General features: G+C 37.1%; 1 protein-coding gene across 1 annotated transcript in view; it reads left to right on the top strand.

The window, feature by feature from the left end:
* Nucleotides 1-24,373, top strand: part of CDKAL1 (CDK5 regulatory subunit associated protein 1 like 1) — a 377,407-nt gene that overhangs the window by 153,793 nt on the left and 199,241 nt on the right. The window contains exon 9 of the mRNA XM_062514885.1: nucleotides 16,142-16,245. Within this exon, the coding sequence (XP_062370869.1) occupies nucleotides 16,142-16,245 (104 nt within the window). The remainder of the gene's footprint in view (nucleotides 1-16,141; nucleotides 16,246-24,373) is intronic.

The following is a 24,373-nucleotide window of genomic DNA, read 5'->3' as shown; positions in this document are numbered from 1 at the left end:
AATTTGGAATTTATTTTTTTTTTACTTCTTTTGATCATTAATTGTAATGATTAATTCCTCTTTTCAGAATTACTGTTGGTTGCCCGTTTTTAGTGAGATTCTTAGTCTACATCAGGAGTGGTTTGGGACTCTTAAGTCTTTACTCTATATCTTGAATACACTAAATGAAAATGAAGAAAGAAGCCTAAAAGAATGTGTTGTGCTATGTGGTTAATGGCTTTGCTTCTGAAACTTGGTATCACCACTGACACCATCATATATATTTAGGTAAAACACAAAACTAACTGCAAGGTTAGGCCTCAAATGTGAAACTCTATGCCATACATTTCCTTACCTTCAGTTTAAAAGGGGAAAACAACATTTTTAAGGCTTCTTTTCACAAAAAAAAAAGTGCTTGATAAACATGATCCAGAAAAGGTGACCTACAGCCTCCTAGGCTGCACTGAGCACCTCATCTCCAGAGGGTGGAGGGAGATGATCCTTCTGCTCTGCCCAGCCCTGGTGGGACACACCTGGAGTACTGGGTCAAGGCCAGAGCTCTCTGATACCAGAGAAATAAAGAGAGACTGGAGTAATCCCAGTGGAAGGGCTGTGAAGCTGTGGAGCTTTTCAGTGTGTTTGTGAGTATGTGTCTAACAAGGACAGGGCCAGGCTGTTCTTAGTACTCTCCAGGGACAGAACAAGAGGTAGAGGGCACAAATTGAAATATAAGAAACTTTATTTAAATGTAAGAATACTTATTTTACAGTGGAGGTGGTTGAGCACTGACAGAGGTTTCCCAGATGTTGTGGAGTTTCTATCCTTAGGGATAATCAAAAGCCATCTGGACCTGCTCTGGTTGCTGCTGCTTTGAGCAGTGAGGGTTTGCACTAGATGATCTCCAGAGGTCCCTTCCCACCTCAACCACTCTGTGATTCTGGGATATTTTAAATAAATATAAGCAGCAGCAGAATGAGCATACAGCAACGGGGATTTAGCTACAAACACTATGGGTAATGAACTTGCTTAATGCTGGTGGAGACCCTTACTCCAGAGATAAAAGTGGTTTCACACTTTAGAAAGTAATACCCTAAAGTAAGGGTATCTTGTCCCATGCAGAATGCATCTTCATTTCCTGACTTGAAAGAATTTCCTGTGCAATCCTGTAGGCCTGGTCAACTTCAGGAAAGAGGAACTCTTATTTCCAAATTCCTTGCCTGCTAGGCAGAGAGAAATATTCCCACTGGAAACATACACCCCAAGCTTCTGTCTCTTAACATGTTGAATTTCATCAGCTTGATTTACAAGAAGACCTCAATGCTTTTTAAAGAAAAAATATTTTTTTCTGAATTTGTCCTTCAAAACATATGTTTTTTATTTTCCTATGTAGAATTTTGGTTTTAGGGTTTATTTTCAACACACTGGATGAGATGTAAGATTTTAGCTTTTTTTTTTTTGAGTTTTGTTGATGTCTGTGTGGACTTTTTGAAAAGGAGCTATTAAAGCAAAGGTCAAGTACAAAATTGTCACTCATCACATGCTTATCTAGCTTATTTTTAAACTAATACACAAGTGTCTAAGTATCACATGCTCTTTCTTGCATTGCAGACTGGTGCCAGTCCTGGTGTCTTTCTTGTTTTTAAGAGGTAAATGTCTAGTGGTTTTTGTTTGCAGTGACTATGGTTTGTGAGTCACATATGTCATATAATGTTACTTTGCTTCTGAAGTTCAGTCGTTTTGCAGAAGGTAGATGGAGTGTCCACAATTTAACTTGGTATTAGGCTGAATACTGCAGCTGGGGAATGTTTACTGAAGGGTTTGTTTAGTCATTCACATTCCTCTGTTCTAACATTTTGGTTTAGATCATTTGTTAAAGAGCTTAAAGAAGAACTCCCTTTTTTATTGGTGCAGACGAGTTTATTTCTGCAAGTTACGTTTTTTAGCTGATTTTCTAAAATTTATTTTCCTTTCCAAAACTCCTTATCAGTTACTTTTAAAAATTTTAAATTTGGGTAAAATAGTGTAGTGATTTCTAACTACTCAAATACATATTGGAACTTCTGACTTTTGCTTTAGATGTTATAAGTCTTCAATAAAATAAAATATAATAACTTTTGAGATACTGTTTTTAATTTACTATTTAGAGATAGTCTTAAGGACAGTTTTGTGCAATAGAGAGAAAATATTCATAGAGGTTAAACTATTCATGTAAGTATCAACCTCTTTAGGAAAGTTCAGCTTGTGTGTTCACCAAGCACACTATAAGCATGTAAATAACCTTTGATTCTGACTAAAGGGTTAGAAGTGATGCCTTCCATAGGCTTGGCCATTTTGCATGAACAGAAGGAGGATGATAATGTTGTGCTTGTTGGCTTGTGTCTGCAGTTTGCAGGTTTGCAGGGCGTCTTGCTGTATCTGCAGCTGGTCTCACAAATGTTTCCTAGACGTGTTAAAATCCTAATCCAGCAATTTTTTTGTGGGAACAGGGAATGTACTCCAAGTTTAGAGATAGGCGTATGTGAAAGTACCAAACAAGCTTGTACAAGCTTGTGTGTTATGAGTTCCTTTCGACTATAGATGTTTCACTCACACACTCAGTATACATCCCCTGCATCTGTGCTGTGAGTCAGGCTCTGCAGACACTTCTACAGTAGCTAATATGTACCATGGTCATTCTTTGTGGTTCAGACAGCTGCTGAACTTACTGCAGAGACTATAATAGGAATTTTCATCCTTAAACTAGGCCTTCTTCCTGTATTGCTGGTTCATTCCAGCAGCTTATGTATTTTTGAGTGTAGTGTTAAAGTCTAATATAGGAGTGAAACCATACCTCTTAATACAAAAAAAGTCAGTAAAACAAACCAGAGAGTTACAGTCATAGAATGGTTTGGGTTGGGAAGGGCCTTAAAGGTCACCTTGATCCAACCCCCCTGCCGTGGGCAGGGACTCCTTCCACTAGACCATCTTGCTCAAAGGCCCATCCAACCTGGCCTTGAACACTCCAGGATGTGGGGCATCTAGAACTTCCCTGGGATCCTGTTCCAGTGCACCACCACCCTCATAGTAAAGAATTTCATCCTTATAGCTAATCTAAAACCTACTTTTTTTACGTTTAATTTTTATATGTTTTTTAAAATAGCACTTACTGCTAGTTAGGTCTCAAAGATAGTATTGCTCTACCTATATCCACTTAAAACTGGTCTCTGCTCTCCTCTTACTCTTCTTCTTTAGGAGTTTTGGATTTATGATATGTCTTACGTGGAATATTGTGGAATTATTGTGGAATATGTGGAATATTTTGTGAATGTTGTTGAATAATGTATGCTCAATTATTTTCTTATGAAACAATATGTAGGGAAAAATTAAAGTTCTCTTTTGAAGTGAAATTATGATAGTAATGCCATAAATACTCAGTAAATACAGTGGCTTTCTTTAGTCTGGAGGAGCTGAATGGCTTTAATTTCCAATGAGATGAATGCTTCCCTGTCAAGCACAGCAGAGACACCTATCTCCTTCAAGGGTTTTGAGACTGGGAAGTTTGATTCTATAGTTTGAATAAACTGCTTTAGACATGAGCACACACAGCAACTTACTGCACATTGCTCACTGGGGTACTTGACTTTGTTTTTTATGCAATACATTCAGGTCCATTCCTCCCCCCTACCCCCCCATCCTTTTCTTTTACTTGTGGTAAGGGTGTGTTTGCAGAAGAGAGTTTAGGATTTTAGTATGAATTCAAGTTGAGTGAATTCAGAAGTTAAAATATGGCCATATGTATCTTACAACAAAACTGATAAATTTAACTTTTTGTTTTGTTTTTTGTGAGACTTGTTTACATTTTAGGTTGATTTGAACATTTCAAAGGAATATGGAGAGGCACAAATATACACCTTCATTCAAGGAACTGAATTGTAGGCACACATCTGTTCACACTCATACATGTGGACACAAGCAAACCTGGAGCAATAAAAGTCCTTGGTCTCTAGGAAGAAAGAGTGTTCTTGTTAGGTTCCAGGGTCTCAAAGAGATGAGATCACCTGTGGTGCAGCTTATTCCAGTACTTGATTGCAGTCATGATGAAATACTTTCTTTGGTCTAAAGGTATTTTCCTGTTTTACAACCTGTGTCCATTGCGTCTAATCCTGGGACCTTGAACGTGCAGCAACAGCCTGGCTCCCATCATCTGTTTCTAGACAGCAGTAAGAGCTCCTCATCCCAACAAGGAGCAAGCCAGTTTTCTTCACAAGGTTCCTGTTAGCCCCTTTCTCCGGCCGATTGATGTCCTGAATAGCAAACCCACCTTCCAGCATGTGAAGTAATCCCCCCATCTCCACTTTTAGATTTTATGCAAATATATTACATCCCTTCACCTACATTGCTTATAAAGTTGGGGGACTGGAGCATCAGTCAGTCCCTGAAGAATACCAATAACCAATCACCAGTTAGACTTTGCACTGCTCACCACATCCCAGCAGTCCAGCCCATTTTTAACCCACTCTGTTGAACACTTATTCAATCCATGTCACAGAAGTTTGACTTCGGAGATTCTAGAGGAGCCTCGCGAGCCAAAAATAATTTTAAAAAAAGTCAAGACATAAGACATCCCCAGTCTTCCCCATCCCACAGGATGAGTCACCACCTCATTGTAGAAGGCAGGGTCAGTTCATGTCTTTCTTCAGCCAGCTCAGCCTCTCAAGGAAAATGTCTGTTTAACCCATGTCTATAAAAGCACATAAACATCTTGTCGCATGATGTCATCAACCACATTTGTGAAAGCATTCCTGCAGGGAAGTAACTGGTTTGTATTCCTTGCTACAACAGCTTGTTGGGTCTGTTCAACAACCCATAGGCACATCCTGCAAAACCCCCCATCATCCAAAAGGCTGGGTCTTTCAAAGAACTTGATTGAAGCTGAAAAAATAGTTCAAGTCAGCCATTGCAAAGATAATGTTGTAGCCAGATGGAAATGTGGAAATATGAAAAAAGCTTCCATTTGAGTATTGACTAAAGCCTGTAAACAACTGAATTTTGCTGAACTACTTTGTGTTTTGTCTGTCCATTCCTTTTTATTGTTAAGTCTTACTTTGGATGACTGGAGCTGCCTCTTGTGTATTTTCCAGCCTGTAATGTCTAGAAGGCTGTTTAGATCCTGAATCCCCAAGAGGTTCTGTGGCCTGTTTTTACTGCTCTGATTTATCCATTAAGTGCTTTAGTAATAGTCTTTCTGATTTTCTTTTAAATGACTGACCGTAACTATCTGAGTTGCAATGGAGGTGACAAGGCAAAAAAAAAAAAGGAAAAAAAAAAGCATCATCTTAAGTCAAAAGCTAGTTGCCCATCTTAGTGCTTAAAAAAAAAAAAAGCTAGCAAATTATGGTTTCTGTCAGAGCTGGCAGCAATTGAACTGGAAAAGTTTCAGGCTCACCACAGACTTGACTAGTTAAAGAGGAAATCAAAGCATACGAACACAGGCCAACTAGCTTGGAAGAATGTCAGGCCATTCCAGTCACTGGGACATGAGGACACTGCAGGAGAGTTACAAGCATACAGGTCACCAAATGCAAGACAAGAGGAACGAGTTAAGAAAATGGCAGGGAAAGAAAACACCATAAAGTAGAATAAAAGATCTGAGGAATCATTAGAAGGAAGAATTTTAGAGAAGTAAAGCAGATGGAGAAGTTGATGATCATCAGTAATGAAAAGCTACAGTTTCCTGATTTTCTGCACTGTAACTAGTTTCAAATTCTGCAAAACATAGTCAAATGCATTCAAACAGTAACATTAGAAAATAATGAAAATAAAATAATTCATAACTGTTAAGTAAGAAATTTATGTCCATGGTCTGACTGACTCAGCTGTCTGAAAGGGGAACTGTGCAAAAAGGAGATTAATTTGCTTCTGAAAATCCCTTTGAAGAATCTTAAAGGCAAACATAAGGGCCCTGGTTTAAATTACTGTTTTTAAAAGAAATAAGTCCATGCATCTTATAAGAGGAACTGCTTAAATCAGGCCATTAAATTGCTTGGGAAATCCGAGATTTAGGATTGGGCAATTACTGTTGAAATGTGTGGTCTTCTATCATTTTACATTTACAAAGTAATACATAGGGAAGAGTATGTATTTGGAGCATGTATGTACCTACTGCTGCACAGATTCCTTTATTTCCCAGCAAGAGTAATAGTTTGATTGCAAGACAGAAATGACATTTAGGAGCAACAGCATAGTATTAATTGCTTAGATCCTTGTCCACACTGGAGTTTCTAACAGTCCTACTGCTACTGCAACCTACTGCTAGGACATTTGGGGGCAGAAAGCTTTGTGTGGATGCAGTCATTGGGAAGGGATTCTTTCTAGTGATGCCCAAAAGATAGGCTGGAAATAAATCCCTATAGACCAATGTCCACAGAGCAGGTATTTGTTTATTGCAGTGCTGGTGGCGAGGGGGATATCTCCACCAAACTGACCCACTTTGTCAAGTGCTGTGGTGTATTTATACAGTACGCATTGCTTAGTGTCACTGTGTCACTACAACATCATCACATACCCACCAGAACTAATTTACATAGCATGAGCTCATGGTTATTAGATGGTTCTTTTGCACTGTGCTTGTTTCTTACAAGTTTGGGGGTCATTGGGGGTCTTTGCTGAAGGCTTCCAAGGTCTTCCTTACACCTGAATTTTTCAACTTTGTCTTTGGAGCATGTGTATTTATGGTGTTCCTTGGTCTATCTGGTCTTAACTGGTCTAAATTCTTTATTTTGTGGCTAAGTGGCTTAACATTTGTTAATTTCTCATTAGTACTATACTCCTCTAGCTCTAAAACCTGGTGAGTTTTTGGTTTTTTTTTGTCTATTCAGCATTAAGCAACTAGTTAACCATATACTAGCTATTACATTGTTTAGAAGTTATTTATGTCAGGTTATATAGTTATAGAAGGCTATGTTTCAGGTTATATTGATATCAGGTCATACAGATATATAAAAAACATTGTTTAGGTTATACTGATATCCTGTTGTATAGATATATCATATTGATATATTGATAACTTCTAACTGAAGCTATATAAGCACCTTGTAACTTTGACTGAAATTATATAGGCATCACTAGATTGTAAGTGGTGAGTTTGTTTTTGCTATGCAGTAATTTCCATTATTTTATCCAGACAATTCAGATCTACTTTCCCACAGACATTTTGCAAGTGCTCTTTTGGAAATTGGTATGATGGCAAACTCAGATAAAGTCTAAATTAAGCCTGGTAGTTTTAGTGCTGCTGAAATGTAACTTTTCTTTCCCCCCAGGATGTTTTGAACAGTACAAAAACAATACCTTTTATCCCAAGAATCTGTGTGGTACCTGCTGTATGTTACAGAATTAACTGCAGCCTAATGTTCCCTGTGAGATTTCACCAGTCTAAAAGGGTCTGTCCCAAAAGCCATTCAGGAAGTAAAAACAATAGCTCTTATCACAGGCAGTGGTCTGCTTTTCAACCATGTTTTCTGTGGGGGTGATTCAGGAGCTGCTAATGTTGTGAAGAGGCATGGTAAATGAAGTGGATTGTTTATAGGAGGACACTTTACTCCCTTTAGCTTTTTTCCAGTCACAGAGATCGACTGAAATGCTTCATTCCTGAAGCAGAACTTTAAATATGCTCATTATATACACCCGCACCCCTAAAAAAAACCCCAAACATTTTAATGTTTCATGAAATACTTTGAAAGCTCGTTATTTTTAAAAGTTTTTGAAATTGTTTATTACTGACCGATTTAGGTTTTGCACTACATTCTTTTTGCTAAATCATCTGCCCCCACAGATTATTTCAAATACAAATTATGCTATTTGTTGCTTTAAATACTAAGGCAGTTGTCAAGTCACAGCCCTCTGCAACTTTATGAATTAAAGCAAGTCTCCAAGAATCCTGTTCTCAGAGGTCATTTTCCAGCCACTGCTATTCATTAGGAGGGATCTGAGAGTAACACTTCGTTATGCATGGTGATAACGTGATGTTGGGCGGTTCTGCCACTGCATCGCTGGGATTAGCTGTGAGCAGATTTCTAAGAAAATATCTTTTTTATTAGAGATTTTTCTGCCATAGCTCTTCATTTCTACCTCCATCATTATTACTATTACTAGGAGTCATCCTTTTCTAAATATTGTTTCTGTTTATGAAGTACTGAAAGAATTGATGACTTGTAGTTACAGTGCCATGGCATTTTCTGCTCCATGCAACCACAGAACCTCATTTATCTACCTGTGCTGTTTTAGCTCAGTTGCTTTCTTGATGTTAATGCCTGTCTTGATCTGCCCCCAAAGCTGAGTTCTACACAGCCATGCAGTTTTTTGGCAGTACCTCTAAAATAAGTTATGTATCTGTGAATCATAGAGCTTTAGTTTGAATTGCAGAGAAAAAAAAACCAACATTGTGGTTTCCAGTAAGCATCAAGCAGTGCGCTGTTTTGGGCCAGGATGGGGAACACAGACACGTGCACCTTAGCAATGGGATGCTTGATCTTGTAATATCAATTTAGAATGCCTTAATATGTTAATTCATTTACAAAACTGTGTGGCCAGTGTAATTAATCAAGAAGTTCTTTAGACAAACACTGAGAAGTGCCACTGATGCACTTGATGTTAAATGATTTGCCTTGAAGTGAGCAAGCTGAATGTAGATGATATAACTGCACAGCTGTGACCTTTGAATCACCTACACTTGACTGTAGGAATTCAGTTTCAGAAAATGCAAATATTTAAAGTACAAAATTAAATCATATTATGGCTTATCAAACAAATGGAGCTGCCTTCTCTCCAAATTCCTGTTGATTAGTAACTAGTGAGACATTACCAAATAAAACACTGGCTTCAGAGATCTTTAGAAGGACAAAATTTAATGCACGTATTGCCATTTTGCTGAGCATGGCATGAGTAGCAGAATTAAAAAACAGCACCTCGTGATGGTATTCTACTTTGAGAAAAATCTGTGCAGTCCCACATGTTGTATAGTATTGCTTGAAGGGTCATAATTTTTCTGCGAAAACTCTTTTGAGAGACTTTTTAGGCTGGCATTGCACTTTCAGAGAACTTTTAGCACAGCATATCTCTAAAATACTTGGCTACAAAGATAATTTCTGACGAGTCCTGTTCTTATCACATTGAAAATGTTGTAACCTCAAGTGTGTGTGTGTGTACCTGTGGCTGGTGTCCAAGCTCAGTCTGAACAAGCTGGAATACCAGAAAGAGTATTTCTGTAATAATGCGGTTTGCTGCTTAGACTAATTAGCCTTTATGAGAAATTGCTTGCCACTGTTTCAAAAGTATTTTAATTCCTGAATATTTTTCAAGTGAAAACAACTTCCCATGCCCCAAATATTTGTCAGGAAATTATATTCCCTGTCATTGTGGGTTGAAAAGCTTTATTGTAAAATGTGCAAACTTCAATCAAAAGAACAGTTTCCTGAAAACAAATCAGGCATATTAGGCATGACTTTTTTTTTGTTTGTTTATTTATTTTAAATTTTCCTGTAAACTACTTTTTTTTCCCCCCTGATCTATTACAGTTATGCTTGAGGGAATTTAGATATTTTAGAAGTAAAAAGTAGACTTCATAGAGGTAGAATGCTAAGAAGTATTACTGGCATTTAATTCTATAAATATACTATACTATAAGTATAGTGTGAGTGTTGTTAGGCTTTCAAAACTTGGTATTCTAAGCAGAAAAGCATTTGTCGAATTCTACTAGCTTTTGATGAATAACTTGTGACTAGTATTCATCTTTCCACCTGCTGGGAGTAGGTATTTTGGGTATTTCTTTTGCTCAGTCAAGCCTCAAAAGGGAGTTTTCTCTGTATTCACACTACAGAGCATTTTTGTCAAAATTACATTTGATAGAAACTGTAAAAGTATCTTATAAAAGCATAAATCTCTAACCTGTATTTTGAAGCAAGCAAATGATGTTTCCCTTTCAGGAAAACCATAGTTTTAATAGAAAATATTCTTGGCCTAGAGGTATTGAGACCATCTGAGGAAGTCTGGTGGTAGGTGCTGAGAAATGGCGTGGGAGACAGTGACGAGCAATCTTTCCATGTTTGTACTGATGTAATGTGCCAGGGGTGTCAATGGCACTGCAATGCTGGGAGAATTTTTTAGTTGTTGTTTTTAATAGGGCAAACTTCATAAAATCTTGAATATGTATAGCTAGTCAGATCTCATAAGGGCAAATATTACTGTTTAGTCTGAATTGTGATTAATGATTTTATGCAAATTTCCAATTTGGTAGACCACCTTGGGAGAAAGCAGGAGTTTACTGGGTTATTCCAGATATTGAGGGAACACTTTCCCAAGACTAATCACCTTCAGAGTAGTAGAGATCTTCTATCATGTGACACCATTGCAGCACTCAACTCTCCCATCTTGCTCACAGATGTATGGTCTTGTTCAGTCACATTCAGTTTGGATGACACACGCACTAATGGCTCATCACAAGCTGTAATTGAGCTGTTCTCTGATCCTTGAATGAAAGATATGTTATACTTTTCATATCTGAGGGTGGAATCTTGCCTTGACTAAACTTAGTGGCATAAGTCCCATTAAGAGGAACCAGGATTTTGTTCCTCATGTCTGCACTCTCATGCTTGTCTGCTGCCGAAATCTACTGATTAGTCCCACTGAAGTAAAGTCTTTATTTGTCTGCTGTGTCATAAGCATTCTTACTCATAATTAGTTCCATCTGTAAGGGGGAGACTTCCATGTTAAGTGTGTGTTTTATGAGGAATATTACTGTTTTGAAAATGAAGAGTCTGGTTAGCGTAATGCACAACCTGAGCACATACTAGCTAAACATTGTGAAGACCACTGTTACCTATGTGTACAAGAAAATTTTAGGCACTTTACCAAAATGTTGATAATGCTCAGTTTGGTAACATGTTCGAAAAGTTTTTTAATTAGCCACATGATAGTAATTTATCTGTGGATAATATTTTATTTTGCTATGAATAATTCCGTGTATTGGGCACATTGCTGATTAAAGGTTAATAATTCAAAGTGAAAGGTTAATAATTCAAAGTACCTTAATCAGTTTAGTATGTTGGAAAGCCAGGACTCAGTGAGTGCTTTTTGTTCTGGAATCACTATAAAATTTAGGCAAAACATATTGGCCATTACAAACACAATGATCATTAATTATTGTTTTCTACAAATGCCTGTGATTTCTTTGTGAAAAAAAAAATACTCTGACTTGGATTAATACAAACTAACTTTCACAAACCAGCTATAAATGCTTGAAGAAGGCTCCCAGTTTAAAACAAAGCAAATACTCTTCTGTAACTACTGGCTTCTTGGCTGTTCAGTCCTATGTATTTGAGCTACAGCTGTGGAAGCTCCTGGTTTTTAAGGAGATGTTGGTTTTAGGTGATCTACTTGGTGGTGGATGCCACTTAGTAAGAGGCAGTGCTCAAATTCTCAGAGTTCCCAAAAGCCTTTTTCCACTTCATTGTCTGTGGTCTGAGTATGTGACAGCATGGACATATGAGTAATTTGTTATGCTGGAAACTTGGAGAGAAGGCTGGCTTACTAGGGAAGAAACCACTGCAGTTCCTTGATTATACTTACGGTTTGGTTTAAATTTCTGTTTTCAAGAATTGGTAATTCTTATATCTATGAAAAGTGGTTAGTTCAGCATTTTTACAAGTAGTTTAAATCTGCATTCTTTAGTTGGACAGCTGTAGCCCAGAAGATTATTTCTTATGCCAAGTTGTTATTAACAAATATAATACAAACAGGATATAGAAGTTTTGTCTCCTTTAGTTTGCTTTCTAAAACTGATCCTTTTTTATGTTACATCTAAGTCTGTCTCTTTCTGGTTTTGTTACATCATCTCTTTAAGTACAAAAAAAGTGAAAAACTAAATTATTTGGACATATCCAATACTTCATTTTTATAGTAGGAGTAAGTTAATTACCACAGCAAAACCTGAAAAAAGTCTGTCTCCCAGTTCCAACTTTCAGCTCCTACCCCAAAATAAATGAACAAACCCCCTGAAGTTGTACTTAAAGACCGCAGTAATACACGTCTTAGAAACAATGTCACATAATACAGTGAATATTTGGAAAATAATACAGTATTTTGAAAGTATTGGCAAACATTATAATAATACTGTTGTTATTTGGAAAATACCTTCCTCTTCTTTTTTTTTGTGCTTCTTTCTCCACATTTCCATGCTTTGTGACAGAGTTTATTGAAGTACCATAGAAGAGCTGCTGTTACTGCATTTTTTCAGGAAGCACAATCTTGTAGGACAAGAGCATTGACTGAAGATGTGAAAATTATGCTCAAGGTTCGGATATTAATAATTTCAGTATTTGGCACTGTTGAATAGCACTTAACACTCCTAGTGTTTGCTAGTTTTTGCTGTAAAGCTTTTCAAATACTGCTACCGAAATACAGAGAAAAATACACATGGAATGTATATGATTTATACATAAAATATAAGAAGAGAAAAAGAGGTAACACGGCGTATTTTATAGATGCACTATACTTGATAAGGGAACAGAAAAATTCTATCTATATAGCATATATTAGCCATTTTTATTGTACATTAGCACCAGTTCAGATTTTTAGATCTATTCACCTCTATTACACAGGAGTAAGTTTAGAAGTTTTTTAAAGTAACTCATTAATATTATAGTTTTTATCAATCTTAGGATGAATTGATGCACTTGAAGGTCTACAAAAAGTATTGTTTTCATTCAGGGTTACAGTTCAAGGCAATAAAAAATTTGTGATAATGTTTGTTGGAATTCTTAAGGCAGAATTTGAAAATTTAAGGAAGTTATAAAAGTAGTTGTTGGGTTTTCTTGTGTGGATTCCCCCCTCCCCCTCTCCCCCCCTAAATCTCATCTTAAATTTAAGTCCAATAAATTTACTTTATTCCAAGAAAAAAAATGTTATGCATCCCTTTGTTACTATGGCTGACAGAATTCACTTCTGTGAATAAAAAAGCCAGTGTTAAAGCAACCCACTGTTCAAGGGGCAGGATTGTTGTTGTAAAATCTCTTTTTGAATGGAGAAATTTGACAAAATAGCTGGTAATTTTATTTTCTTGGAGAAAACAAAGGTTATAAAGGTTAGTGGATAATATCACGCTTTTTGTGTTTGGTTCCAAAAGGGCAGACATATTAGTTCTGAAACTGATTTTATGTTTCCTTGACTGATCCATAATGCTTTTTCTCTGTGTAGCTGTGTGTAAAAAGGCTGTTTTAGCTGAATTTGTGATGTGGAGGGAGAGGAGTATGACAGTGGTATGTCAGGATGGGAGCACAGTTAGAAATGAAGTGTTGGGTTGAATGGAGAGTTGTGCTTTTAAAACAAACTACCAAAAGAGAAAATCAAGAAAAGAAAAAAAGGAAGGAGAGATGTTTTACATAAGGAGAGCATGGAGAGAAAGAAGTACCCATGGGCTTTGGGGGAAAGCCATTCATAGCAAACTTTAGATGACTGTGATCTAGAAGAAAAATATTTTCATTTGTTATGTCGGTTACACAGACGAAATACCCAACCAACTATCTGCTTACACTTTCTTGATTTCAAGTGCTACCTTTTGCATATGCTTCAGATCCTGTGTAATGAAAGGCTTTTGATTTGCAGAAGAAAGGTGAGATACGTCTGATGAATTAGTTGTATTTGGGTGGAAATGAATCACTTGGGACAGGCTGTAAAGAGTCAGATTTAGGAATTTTTTTTCCCTATTTTTAGTAGCTAGTTGGATATTTTACTTGCAACCTTTTTCCTATAATTTTTTAGTTAATAGAGCAGTTTGCTGCTGTATAGCAGTATATTTTAGTTTTCTGATCTGAGGTGAATGCTAAAATCTGCTGTTTTGGTCTGATAGGCTCAACAAATAAGATAGGTATCTAGTCTAGCAGAACGAATCACAATATACATAAATGTTCTCTTGCAGAGCTTAAGATTCTGTTGAATGGAGAAGTTCTCAGGGCTTAGGGGATGTGCAGTGGCAGGAGGGCATCTGAGCAAATGTTCTAGGCAGTGTTCTGCCCTTCCTGAACCACTGCTTATGCAACTGAAGCAGAACTAACATGTTAGGGTAGTCTTAGTGGAAAAAAAAAACCAAAAAAACTTTGGAATTTGAAAAGCAGTAATCACCTATTCATGGAGATGCCAGACATCAAAATAGAAGATAAGATATATCCAAGTAGTAAACACAGTCTTGTAGCTGGTGACTCAATCAGAGCCCACCCTGTGCTGTCTTTGCCTTTTTGGTATTGTTTTGAAAGTTCTATGGTACTAGTTCCAGCTATGCTGTAGTTGGAACATTTGCCTTTTCGGGCACCCAAGTGTTTTCTTGTCCTGTTTAATATCTTTATTGATGAGGTCTGCATGAGGGGATCAAGTGCATCCTCAGTAAGTCTGCAGACAACACTGAAGTCCAGCTGGGATGTAGATCTGGTGGAGGGTACGAAGGGTCTGCAGAGGGAGCTGAACAGGCTGGGTTGATGGGTCAGGGTCAACCATATGAATTTCAAAAAGGCCAAATGCTGGGTCCTGCACTTGGATTGCAACAACCCCTTGCAGTGGAACAGGCTGGGGAAAGAGTGGACAGAACACGGTCCTGTGGAAAAGTACCTGGAGGCACTGGTTCATAGTGACTGAACACGAGCCAGCTGTGCCCCTGTGGCCAAGAAAGCCAATGACATCCTGGTCTGGATCAGCAGTGGTGTGGCCACCAGGAGCAGGGCAGTGACTGTCCCCCTGTACTCGGCACTGGTGGGGCCACAACTCCAATCCTGTGTTCGGTTTTGGGCACCTCACCACAAGTGTATCGAGGGGCTGGAGCGTGTCCTGAGAAGGGCAATGGAGCTGGGGAAGGGTCTGGAGCACAAGTCCAATGAAAAGCAGCTGTGGGAGCTGGGGGTGTTTAGCCTGGAGAAGAGGAGGCTCAAGGGAGAGGCCATATGAACCTCTACAGATGCCTGAAAGGAGGGTGTAGCCAGGTGGGGATCTCTTACCAGGCAACCAGTGACAAGGCAAGAGGAAGTGACCTCAAGCTGTGCCAGGGAAGGTTTAAGATGGACATCAGGAAGACCTTCTTCACTGAAAGGGATTGAAACAGGCTGCCCTGGGAAGTGGTAGAGTCGCCATTTTTGGAAGTGTTCAAGAAATGAAGATGGCAGTTAGTGCTGTGGCTTATTTGATGTGGTAGAGATCAGTCAAATGTTGGACTTGATGATTTTGGAGGTCTCTTTCAGCCTTAAAGATCATATGATTTTTATGAACCTGTGGCCTTTTTATTGTGAAAATGGACAGAATTTATGGTATTCTGGTAAGCATGAGCAATGGAAATATTTATAATGAGATTTTTGGGGACTGTGAGGTTTTTAGGTCTTAGGTTTAAATGCTTTAACCTATAAAAAGCTAAGCAATATCAGCGCTAAAATAGGAAGAAGGGAAAAAAGCACAACAGGCTTACAATGAGAAGTAGTTTTTGTTTGTTTTGGTCAAGTACATCCTTGTACTCTGAATAAGTCTGCCTTTAGTACATTGTCAGGTAAATTAAAAGCAATCACATTATTCCTTCATTTTTTTGTAGGAGTTTTCATTAGTTCCCCAGTCTTTTGTGCCAAACTGTCTTTCTAGTTGGTGGTTCTGTCTTCATTACGTTATTTGTTCTATTTATACAAGCCAATGGAAAGTTAAAAAAGTTAATTGAAATGTCTTTTCAAGTATACACACTTCAAAAAAATCTCCTTTCAGCCTTCTGGGACTTTTTTCCTTTTTCCTGTTCAGGTTCAGAGTCTTGTTCAGGATATTTTATGTAATAGAGGGATAGGAAACCTGGAGATTGATCTTCAATAATGAACAATTATTAAACCTATTATAGCTTTCTAAAAAAACATTGGAATTCCCACTCTTGGGTTTTGTATGTGGTTCCCACTGATTGGTTTTAAAACTTTCATATCAATGTGAAATATACTTTAAGAAGTTAGGACAGCGTAAAAAACATTCTTCAAACTATTCCATTGATTTTGAAATGGAATACTACTATTTTCTGGTCGTAGATATAGAAACTAATTTTTTCCAGATGTACTTAATCAATATAGTTGTGCATAAAAAGGCTTTCCTGGCTAGAAACTGAATGTTTTCATTTTCTGAACAGGTGTCTCAATGCGTGTACCTACTGTAAAACTAAACATGCCAGAGGAGATCTAGCAAGTTACCCTATTGAAGAACTGGTGGACAGAGCCAAGCAGTCTTTTCAAGGTAAGGAATTTTATCCCTACAGTAGAAGTCAGCCAGTCAAGCACATCCTTATTACCCACAGCTTACCTTCACACATAATGAAGGTATGTATGAAATGGTGTACCTTATGACTCTGTTATGATTATTGGTCATAGCTGTGTCTCGTGGTGCCTTTGTGATAGAAAGCAATGCTTTTGTCATGGTGTACACAACTATTTGCAAAATTCAGTCTTTTAAGGAGTATTTTATTTTGATTTTATATTGTTCAAGTGAAATTCTGTGTGTGGATATTTTGGAAGCGATGTGAAAATGGTAAAGTTTGGTCATTTTACTTTATCTCTAATTTCTTAAAGAGGGTGATGGAAACTTTTTTTTTTGTTCAGCTATGAAAATTTAATGAGCCTCTTTTTAATGAGCCTAAAAGCCTTGCTTTTGCTGGTAATTGATTTAACAGAGTCATTCTGGAGTGTTTCTGAGACCCACACAAAGCTTTTCAGCTTGTAAGTTCAGTAGGATATTTACAATGTCACATGGATTCAATCAAATATTAAGTTTTTCTTGCAGTACACTATCTTGGGCCAGTATCTGCCTAAAGCTCTTGTATTTATGGTAGTTAGGATAGCTTTATTGTATCTGTGAAGTTCATCTGTGATTGCCATAATTTTTTTCCTATTGCTTAGGTTTGTAGAATTAATGCTCTTGTTGCTGTGAATTGGATTGTCTGTTAGGATTGTCTGACAGGAGTCCTGTTATGTCAGATTTCTTGGTTTAGTAGGATAAGTTTTTAAAACCCATATACATATTATGAAATAATCAGTCACTGAAATAGAGGATGCATAAATACACTTGTTATTTTGGTGGAGAAGCAGCTCAGGAAACATTTTTCAGAAAGCTAGGAGTGTTCAGTAATATAAGACAGATGATTTTGAAATTGGCAAGTAGTTACTGAGCAGGAGAGAAGCTGTCGTTTATAAGTGGCGTGAGAAGTGTAACTCAGCACAATATAGCTGTTCTAAAAAAAACTTTGGGCTATTCTTCAAGGAAGTATGACAAACATAAGATGGGTAATATGTCAGGATTATGACCTTGTTTAAGTTAACTATCTAAATTTTGCTTAGATTTATGGTATGTGTGGAAAGAAAAAAGAACAACAGACTTATCTGTCCTGGTATAATTGTACTTATATACCATGAATTCCACGTTATATTAGCATGAAGATGTATTTACTTTGCATAACAAGAAAGAAAACTCGAGCTTTGTTTGTCTTTGCAGACAATAAGTGTGAAATTTTGGAAAGTATTTTGAACTTAATACTGTACATTTGGGTTGAAAGATCAGTAATTCAATGCATATGTTTCACTCTGACCTTTATTATAAATATTGACTCTTTTAAAATAGTTTGATTTCTAATGGAAAAAGTTTCCCTTATGCTATTGTTTTGAAATGTCTTGAAGAAATGCTGTGACGTTTCTCACAGCAGGCATCTCCAGGGAGTTTCCATTCTTGTTTGGCCTTACCTTACTACCTCTGTTAGAGGCCATAAAGAAAGAAGTGGGTATTTATTCAGTTGTGAAATGGCTTTTCCTCCAGCTTTCACATACTTAGAAATGGATGAAATAGTCAGATCCTTAGTTTGTGGTGCAAAAATGGAGAATTTATTACTGCCAGCTTGCTGTAGCTGTGGGCTGGCTGTAAAATCTTCATCAATCTAGTGAAAGAATTCAGCAATTTAAAGACACTATTTAATTTCTTGCTGAGTTACTGAGCCACAGTCTCTTCACCAATCACTTCTGTTTTCACAGATGTATTGCTGAAGCGCTAGTTAAAAACAGAGGTTCAGATGTGTCATGAAAAGCTTTTCCACTTCAAAAACTGATTAAAAAGAGATGGCTGAAATCATCATGATGGAACAAATATTAGCTTGTTTCTTGTTCTGTTCCAGCATCTGAAATAACCTGGTTTTTTTTAATACTGTTTTGTTACCTTGAATTCATTGTAATGTGCACAAAAACTGTTGTAGATTTCTAGTACACATTGCATATGTTCATAATGCCTTGGTCTAAGTCTTAAGGTGCACTGAAATTGAGGAGGTTTTGCATACTTTTGCATTATTTGTTTCCTCTCTGACCTCCATAGTAGTTTTGAAGTTACAAGTCACATGAACTTGAATATTTCACAAAATTTCATTAACAGAATAATCAATCTCAAGTTAAAAGTAGTTTGTTGAGATTTTTAATTTTTTAACTTAAATGCTTTTTCTGTAAACTTCAACTGTTAGTAAGTAGTTGTTTAATTTTTTTACATGGGCAGCCACGTCAAATCAATATGTATAGCAGACTTCTGTAAGAAAGCTAGTAAAAGAAAAAGTATTGTGAAATGCAGTAAAGTGGTCTTTGAGTGGAGAACAAATGTCTACTGTAAGGTTGTTTATGCAGAGTTTTTCTACAGCTGATTGTATAGTGCTTTCTTTGTGTCATCAATTTATTAGTAATTTTTTTCAAAATGTGCTGTGTCATGTTCAGTGCAGTATTTTAGGGGATTGCATTTACAGTTATGAGAGGGCTCTTTCTTTCCTGCGCAAAGCAACTTGAAGTATAACAATGTGGTTTTGCTTAGTGTATAAAGTGGAAGGCTGGGGGAGCTGTCATTGGTGAACAGTGTTCCAAGGAGACACAGAAGTTAAACAAGCCTAAACTTTGAATGCTGTGTGGAGTGGTGTCCTGGGATGGCTTTGGCTAAATTGCAGGACTTGAAATTTATTTTTTTCTTAAAGTGGGACTTTCATTATCATAGAAACCCTGCATATTGTGACAGACTTTGAAGGCAAAGACAGTACTTCATATTGCAAGCAATTTTGGCTCATTCATCAAACTAAGTTAAAAATATAAATACTTTTTTATGAAATTATCTGTTATTTCATTCAAGTTTAGAATGCAAATCTTTTCTGTGTACCACTACAAAACTATACTTCTTAAGTATTGCATGTCTGTTGCAGACGGCAGGGAATATGCTGTTGTTAAAATATACACTGTATAATTAACTATTACATTAGTTTCCTTTATGGTAGCAGTCAAGGTGCACAGATGAAAGTCAATCTTGTCAAGAAACACTGTTCCTCAAACTATGCAGAACGATTGCTTCTGGATGGATAATTGTAGTGGCAAAATATCACTTATTTTTATTCCATTATTAGGATGGTGGTTCACTGCCATGCATGGTGTTGAGTTCTGAACAGTACATTTGTTAGGATATCTTGGACAATGTGTAATTGCAAAGAAAGGGAGTACCAAAACTAAGATTCTGAGTCTTGAGTTTCATTAGCTGTTTTTAGCAATTATCCCAAATGTGGTAGACTTTGGAATGTTGAGACTTTAAAGGAGATTAGTGTTAAATATTTTTCTCTCTACAAATTTTTCATAAACAGGTGTTTATGGGAGATGATAAGGATTGGTTTTATATCATGTGATTGGTTTCCAGAGCTTTTCAGATGACTGTGAGCTTTGCTGAGGGTCTTTGGTTTTCATGGTTCTCATGAGGTACTGCCAAGACATTCTACTTTATTCCTAATAGCCGTTCTGCTGCTGTGCAACTACCAGTAAATTCTCTGTATGATTTCAGGGCAGCTGACAGTCATGAAAGGACAAATATGAAGTATTGGCGATGTTTTACTTTCCAGTTGATTAGCAGAAGCAGAACCAAACCAGAATGCTTGGGCCATGCTCTCGGTAGTGGGTTTTGTCTCTGAACACGCTGACAGAGAATGGGTGCTCAGTATCTGCAGATCTGACCTAGAGAGAAAGAGGAAGGAGGAAAATGGTGACAGTTTATTTATGACAAATCTTTCCTGTTAGCCTTTTTACTTACTTCTAGGTAATGTAGAACTTTATTCTAATATTGTTCTTGAAGTATAATTCGAAATTGCATTCCAGGGAGCTTGGGCTGCTGTATTTGAGATGCTTTTAGTTGAGATAAAAAAACCTCTCTTTGTTCTGCTGTGCTTTTTGGGTATGGCTATAGAGCTAGGGTTTTTCCTTGTTGTTCTTAAGTTTATTAAAATTCTTCCTGTATTTTTTTTTTTTGTCTTGCAAATGCTTCAAGTTTTTTTACTACTGACTTTGCTAATGCACAGAATGCCTAGACCAAGATAAATATTTTTGTACCAGCCTGTAATTTCATGGTTATATGGGATAATATAATGAATTAATTTTCATTGTCCACATGTTGTTTCTTCTTAAAGTTATAATCCATCAGTAGTGAGTACAGGCAGTGTCTCCAAGTATGTGAGGACAACTGTGTAGCATATATAAATACATATAACCAATGTCATATAGCAAAGAGATATTTTAAGGGATCAAAATGTATTTCCAGTAGTTAATTGCAATACTGGAGATATTTTCAAGCTTCTTTTTAGTGACCAAATTAGTTTAGTGAACTTTCTTTTTGGCTCTGAAGGAAATTCCCTGTTGTCTTCTTGGTACATTTTTTTTATACAGCCAAGTTGACCACTGTGTTACTGTTGTTTATGTTGTCTTCTGCATGTCCTGTTGCATAACATATTCCTTTGCATTATTTAAAATTTTACTTCAGAAATGTAGTGGCAGTTACATTAAATTATTGGTGTCTAGGTTTTTTGCTTATTGCTCTCCAGCTTTTAGAGAAGGAAAGGGAAGAGAGCAGTGCTGATCCCTTTTCTGTGGCATCCAGTGTCAGGATGCATGGGAATGGTTCAAAGCTGTATCCCTCAGGGAAGGTTTGGACTTCACATGAGGAAATATTCCTTTACCAAGAGGGCACTCAAACCCTGGAACAGGGTTCCTACAGTGGTGGTCAATGCCCCAAGCTGGTCAGTGTTGAAGAGGCATTTGGACAACACCCTTACTAACATGCTTTAAATAAATTCCTCCATTCATTTTATTATGACAATTAAGTAGCATGAAAATGTATCTGTGTGGGTCTCATGCTGATCCTTTATTTTATTAAAAATTGTTGCATTTAAAAATATAATTTTTCTCTGCATGTTTTTCCTTAGTTTTGCATGTTTTTGCGTGGCTTTTTGCAGTTAGCATCGAAGTCTCCTTCTGAGATGGCCAGATGTGAGCTGACTTTGAGCCAAAAGCTGTGTAGCCATTCGTGTGCATTTGTAGTGTGTTGTATGTGCAGTCAGTCCACTGCTGTCAGAATGCTTCAAACCTATTGCACATGCTGGGTGATAGACTCATGCAGAATAAATTCGGTGTTTTCAAGATCTGTTGCCAAAGGCTGATCACTCTGCAGTGCACTTGCAGTATGTTTGATGTTGTCATCAAAATATTAAACATACTGATCATCTCTGTGCCCTCTGGCCACAAAGGATTCTGGGATTCACAACATGCCACTGTTTTTCACAGAAACACTAAGAATCAGCAGAAGGCTCAGCTTTAGTTTAATATGTTGTTAATATTTTCATTAAGGGTGTAGAACATGGCATCTTCTAATTTTATAGTTGCCAAGAACTTTTCAGTAATACAATCTTGCTTCCATTTCCTTATAACTGTCAAACTTTAATTTATACTTTTAGTTAAGATCATCAAATTATTTGCAAGAATTACATTTGGGAAAAGATGTTATTCCTGACAGGTTTAGAAACTAGAAAAACTAAAAAGTTACGGAGGCCTTCATGCCTTAGTGTGGCAGATCAGATACTTTGCCCCAGGTTACTTTTTTTTTTTTTTTTTTTTTGAAAAAAAATAAATTAAATTTTGTCCTTGATTCAAATGGGTTTTGTGGAGACTCACCTGATTTTGCCTTTCTTTTAGATTTTGTAGGCATGCTCCATACCTCAGCTTGGTTTTATGCATTATGTTCTTTTGCCCTTGTTTCCAAATCTACTGTGATACTAGGCATCAGAAATGAGGAAGAGAAACCTCTTTCTCTTTTGCTCCATGTGTCAATGCCTTCTTCCACTGTTCATATAGGATTTAGTCCTGTCAAACAGCATTGTAGAGCAATCATGCCTTAAGACTTAATTTGGCAAAAAATCATGCCCATGCTTCAATTAAGACACAAATGAATCACAATTGCTTTTGCAAGTATGCAGCACAACATGCAGAACTGTAATTGGGCCATTCTCTTTAAAGTAGATCCATTGTCACCGATTGCCATTTGTATAACTGGGATTTTATTGTGTAGGTATTGTGTACCTGTTAAAAAAAAAAAGAGTGGCCCTAAAGAGCTTGTACTGTGGCAGTGTAAACAGATGGAGTAACACATGATTGCATTCAGGATAATAAGTGGTTGGTCACTGTATTTGCTACCATGGCGTTGTCTCAGATCTTGTATGGGATAGCAGAGGAAAGTTTGTTGTTTAGGGAAGACTGGAAAGAAGATAATGCAGTCACAAGGAGTGGTCATTTGTTTAATGAGGAGCTGTCACTTCAGAATTTGAAAAAATCATGTTTCCATGAAGATTTTCATCAGGAGTCAAAGTCTCCATGTGCTGCCTTGTGTTTCTGAAAGTAATATTTTCTCCTCTATGGGGATTATTGTAAGCTTGAATAGCTTTAAATAGATTCCTTGGATGCCTTGAAATGTTGTTTGTATCATGGTTGTCTGTTCCAAAACATAAACCAAATTAATGCTGTAATATGAAATTCTTATTTTAAGGCATATTTTTTGAAAATCTGGAAAATTGCTGCTTTAGGATGCTTTTTTCTCTCTAAGTGTTGCCAGACATACATAGGTATTGTCCAGAAGACAACTTAACAGATAAATTAAAACTGTTGCCAAAATGTCTGATAACATGTCCAGATAACCTTTTTGTCTCTATCAAACCTACTATGGTAACGCTCCTTTTTTATAGTCTTTTTGACTGTCCATGGGTTGTAGCTTATAGTGTTGGAAATAAGGATTATAAATTGAATACACAAATGCTTACTTTGCATGCCTCACTAAGAATCCTAGAGACAATAAGACTTTACTAATCTCTTAGCTTTGGCAGTTTCAAGAACCAGAAAAGTCTTGTCTAACAAAGGTTGTATTTTTTTTCTTCATCAGAAAGAAAACCCCAATCTTTGGTCACATTTGCTCCATGTAATTCAGTCTTCTCATTCCTTTTTATTTTCCTACTCAAATATTTGCATTTGTGCTGTTAAAATCCTTGAATGACAGCCAGCCTGTTTAATTTTGTATTGTTATTAAGAAAAGGTGCATTTTATTTTTGTTGGAAAGACAGGTTTAGTAGAAAAGAGCCAAAGCAGAGATATATACAATTCAAATTACTACTTGATCTTCAGCCTTAGGCTATAGTTTCAGCTGTGCTTTCAGCAACCACTGCAAGTAGAAAGATAATTTCTTGGCCATCTCTTCCCCCCCCGCCTCTTTCCTTCTCCATCCGTTCTCCCTGTTGCCCTCCTTTTTTTCCCATCCTTTCCTCAGGCCGCCTGTCCTTTGGCTGGGAGACTGATCCTTGAGTGAATCAGGCTGGGGAACTGATCTGGGGTAAAACTGAAAGTGTTTTTAGAGAACTTGCAGGATGACATTAGTAATTGATAAAAGTTGAATCTTCCCAGATGTTGACATTATAGAAGCACCACAGTTCTGCAGTGTCCTAATGGATCTTGCCTTTGGAGCAAAGGACTGGAGGGATGTCTGGGAAACTAATATAGTAATCTGCCCCAGCTTCTTTCTCTCATCACAGAGTTGCTCTTTCCTTGGCCGGTTTAGCTGGCTTTTGGGGTGAGAAATGGTCCTACCAAACTTCATGTAATACTGAACACACTGGGGTATCTTCTCTCATCTTCCAAGAACAGGAGATACCAGCTCCAGCCTAAGTGGGGATGGGGAAAAGACTGTGTTGAATTTTAGCAGAATGTTTGGCTCATGTATGGCTTTTTCAGAAGAGCTCATCAATCTGATGTTTGCTTGAAACTATTATTTTTTCTTTTTTTGGAAAACTTATTTATATTATACAAGAGTAGTATATGTTGTATTCTTTCAATGCTTATTTGGGGGAACTGCAGCAGAAAAAAAGCTCGGTAACATAACTTGTTTGTTGATTTTATTTATAAATGTATTTTTGCTAAGTTTGCATTATTTGAAATGGAGTATAAACCACAGGGTTCAGTAATGCCAAAGCCAGTAGTTAATTCTTTACCAGGCAGATTAAGTTGGT

This window comes from Cinclus cinclus, chromosome 1, assembly GCF_963662255.1.
Source record: "Cinclus cinclus chromosome 1, bCinCin1.1, whole genome shotgun sequence".
NCBI classification, from domain to species: domain Eukaryota; kingdom Metazoa; phylum Chordata; class Aves; order Passeriformes; family Cinclidae; genus Cinclus; species Cinclus cinclus.
Note: the sequence above shows the minus strand (reverse complement) of the source record. Positions and strands in the feature narration are given on the sequence as shown.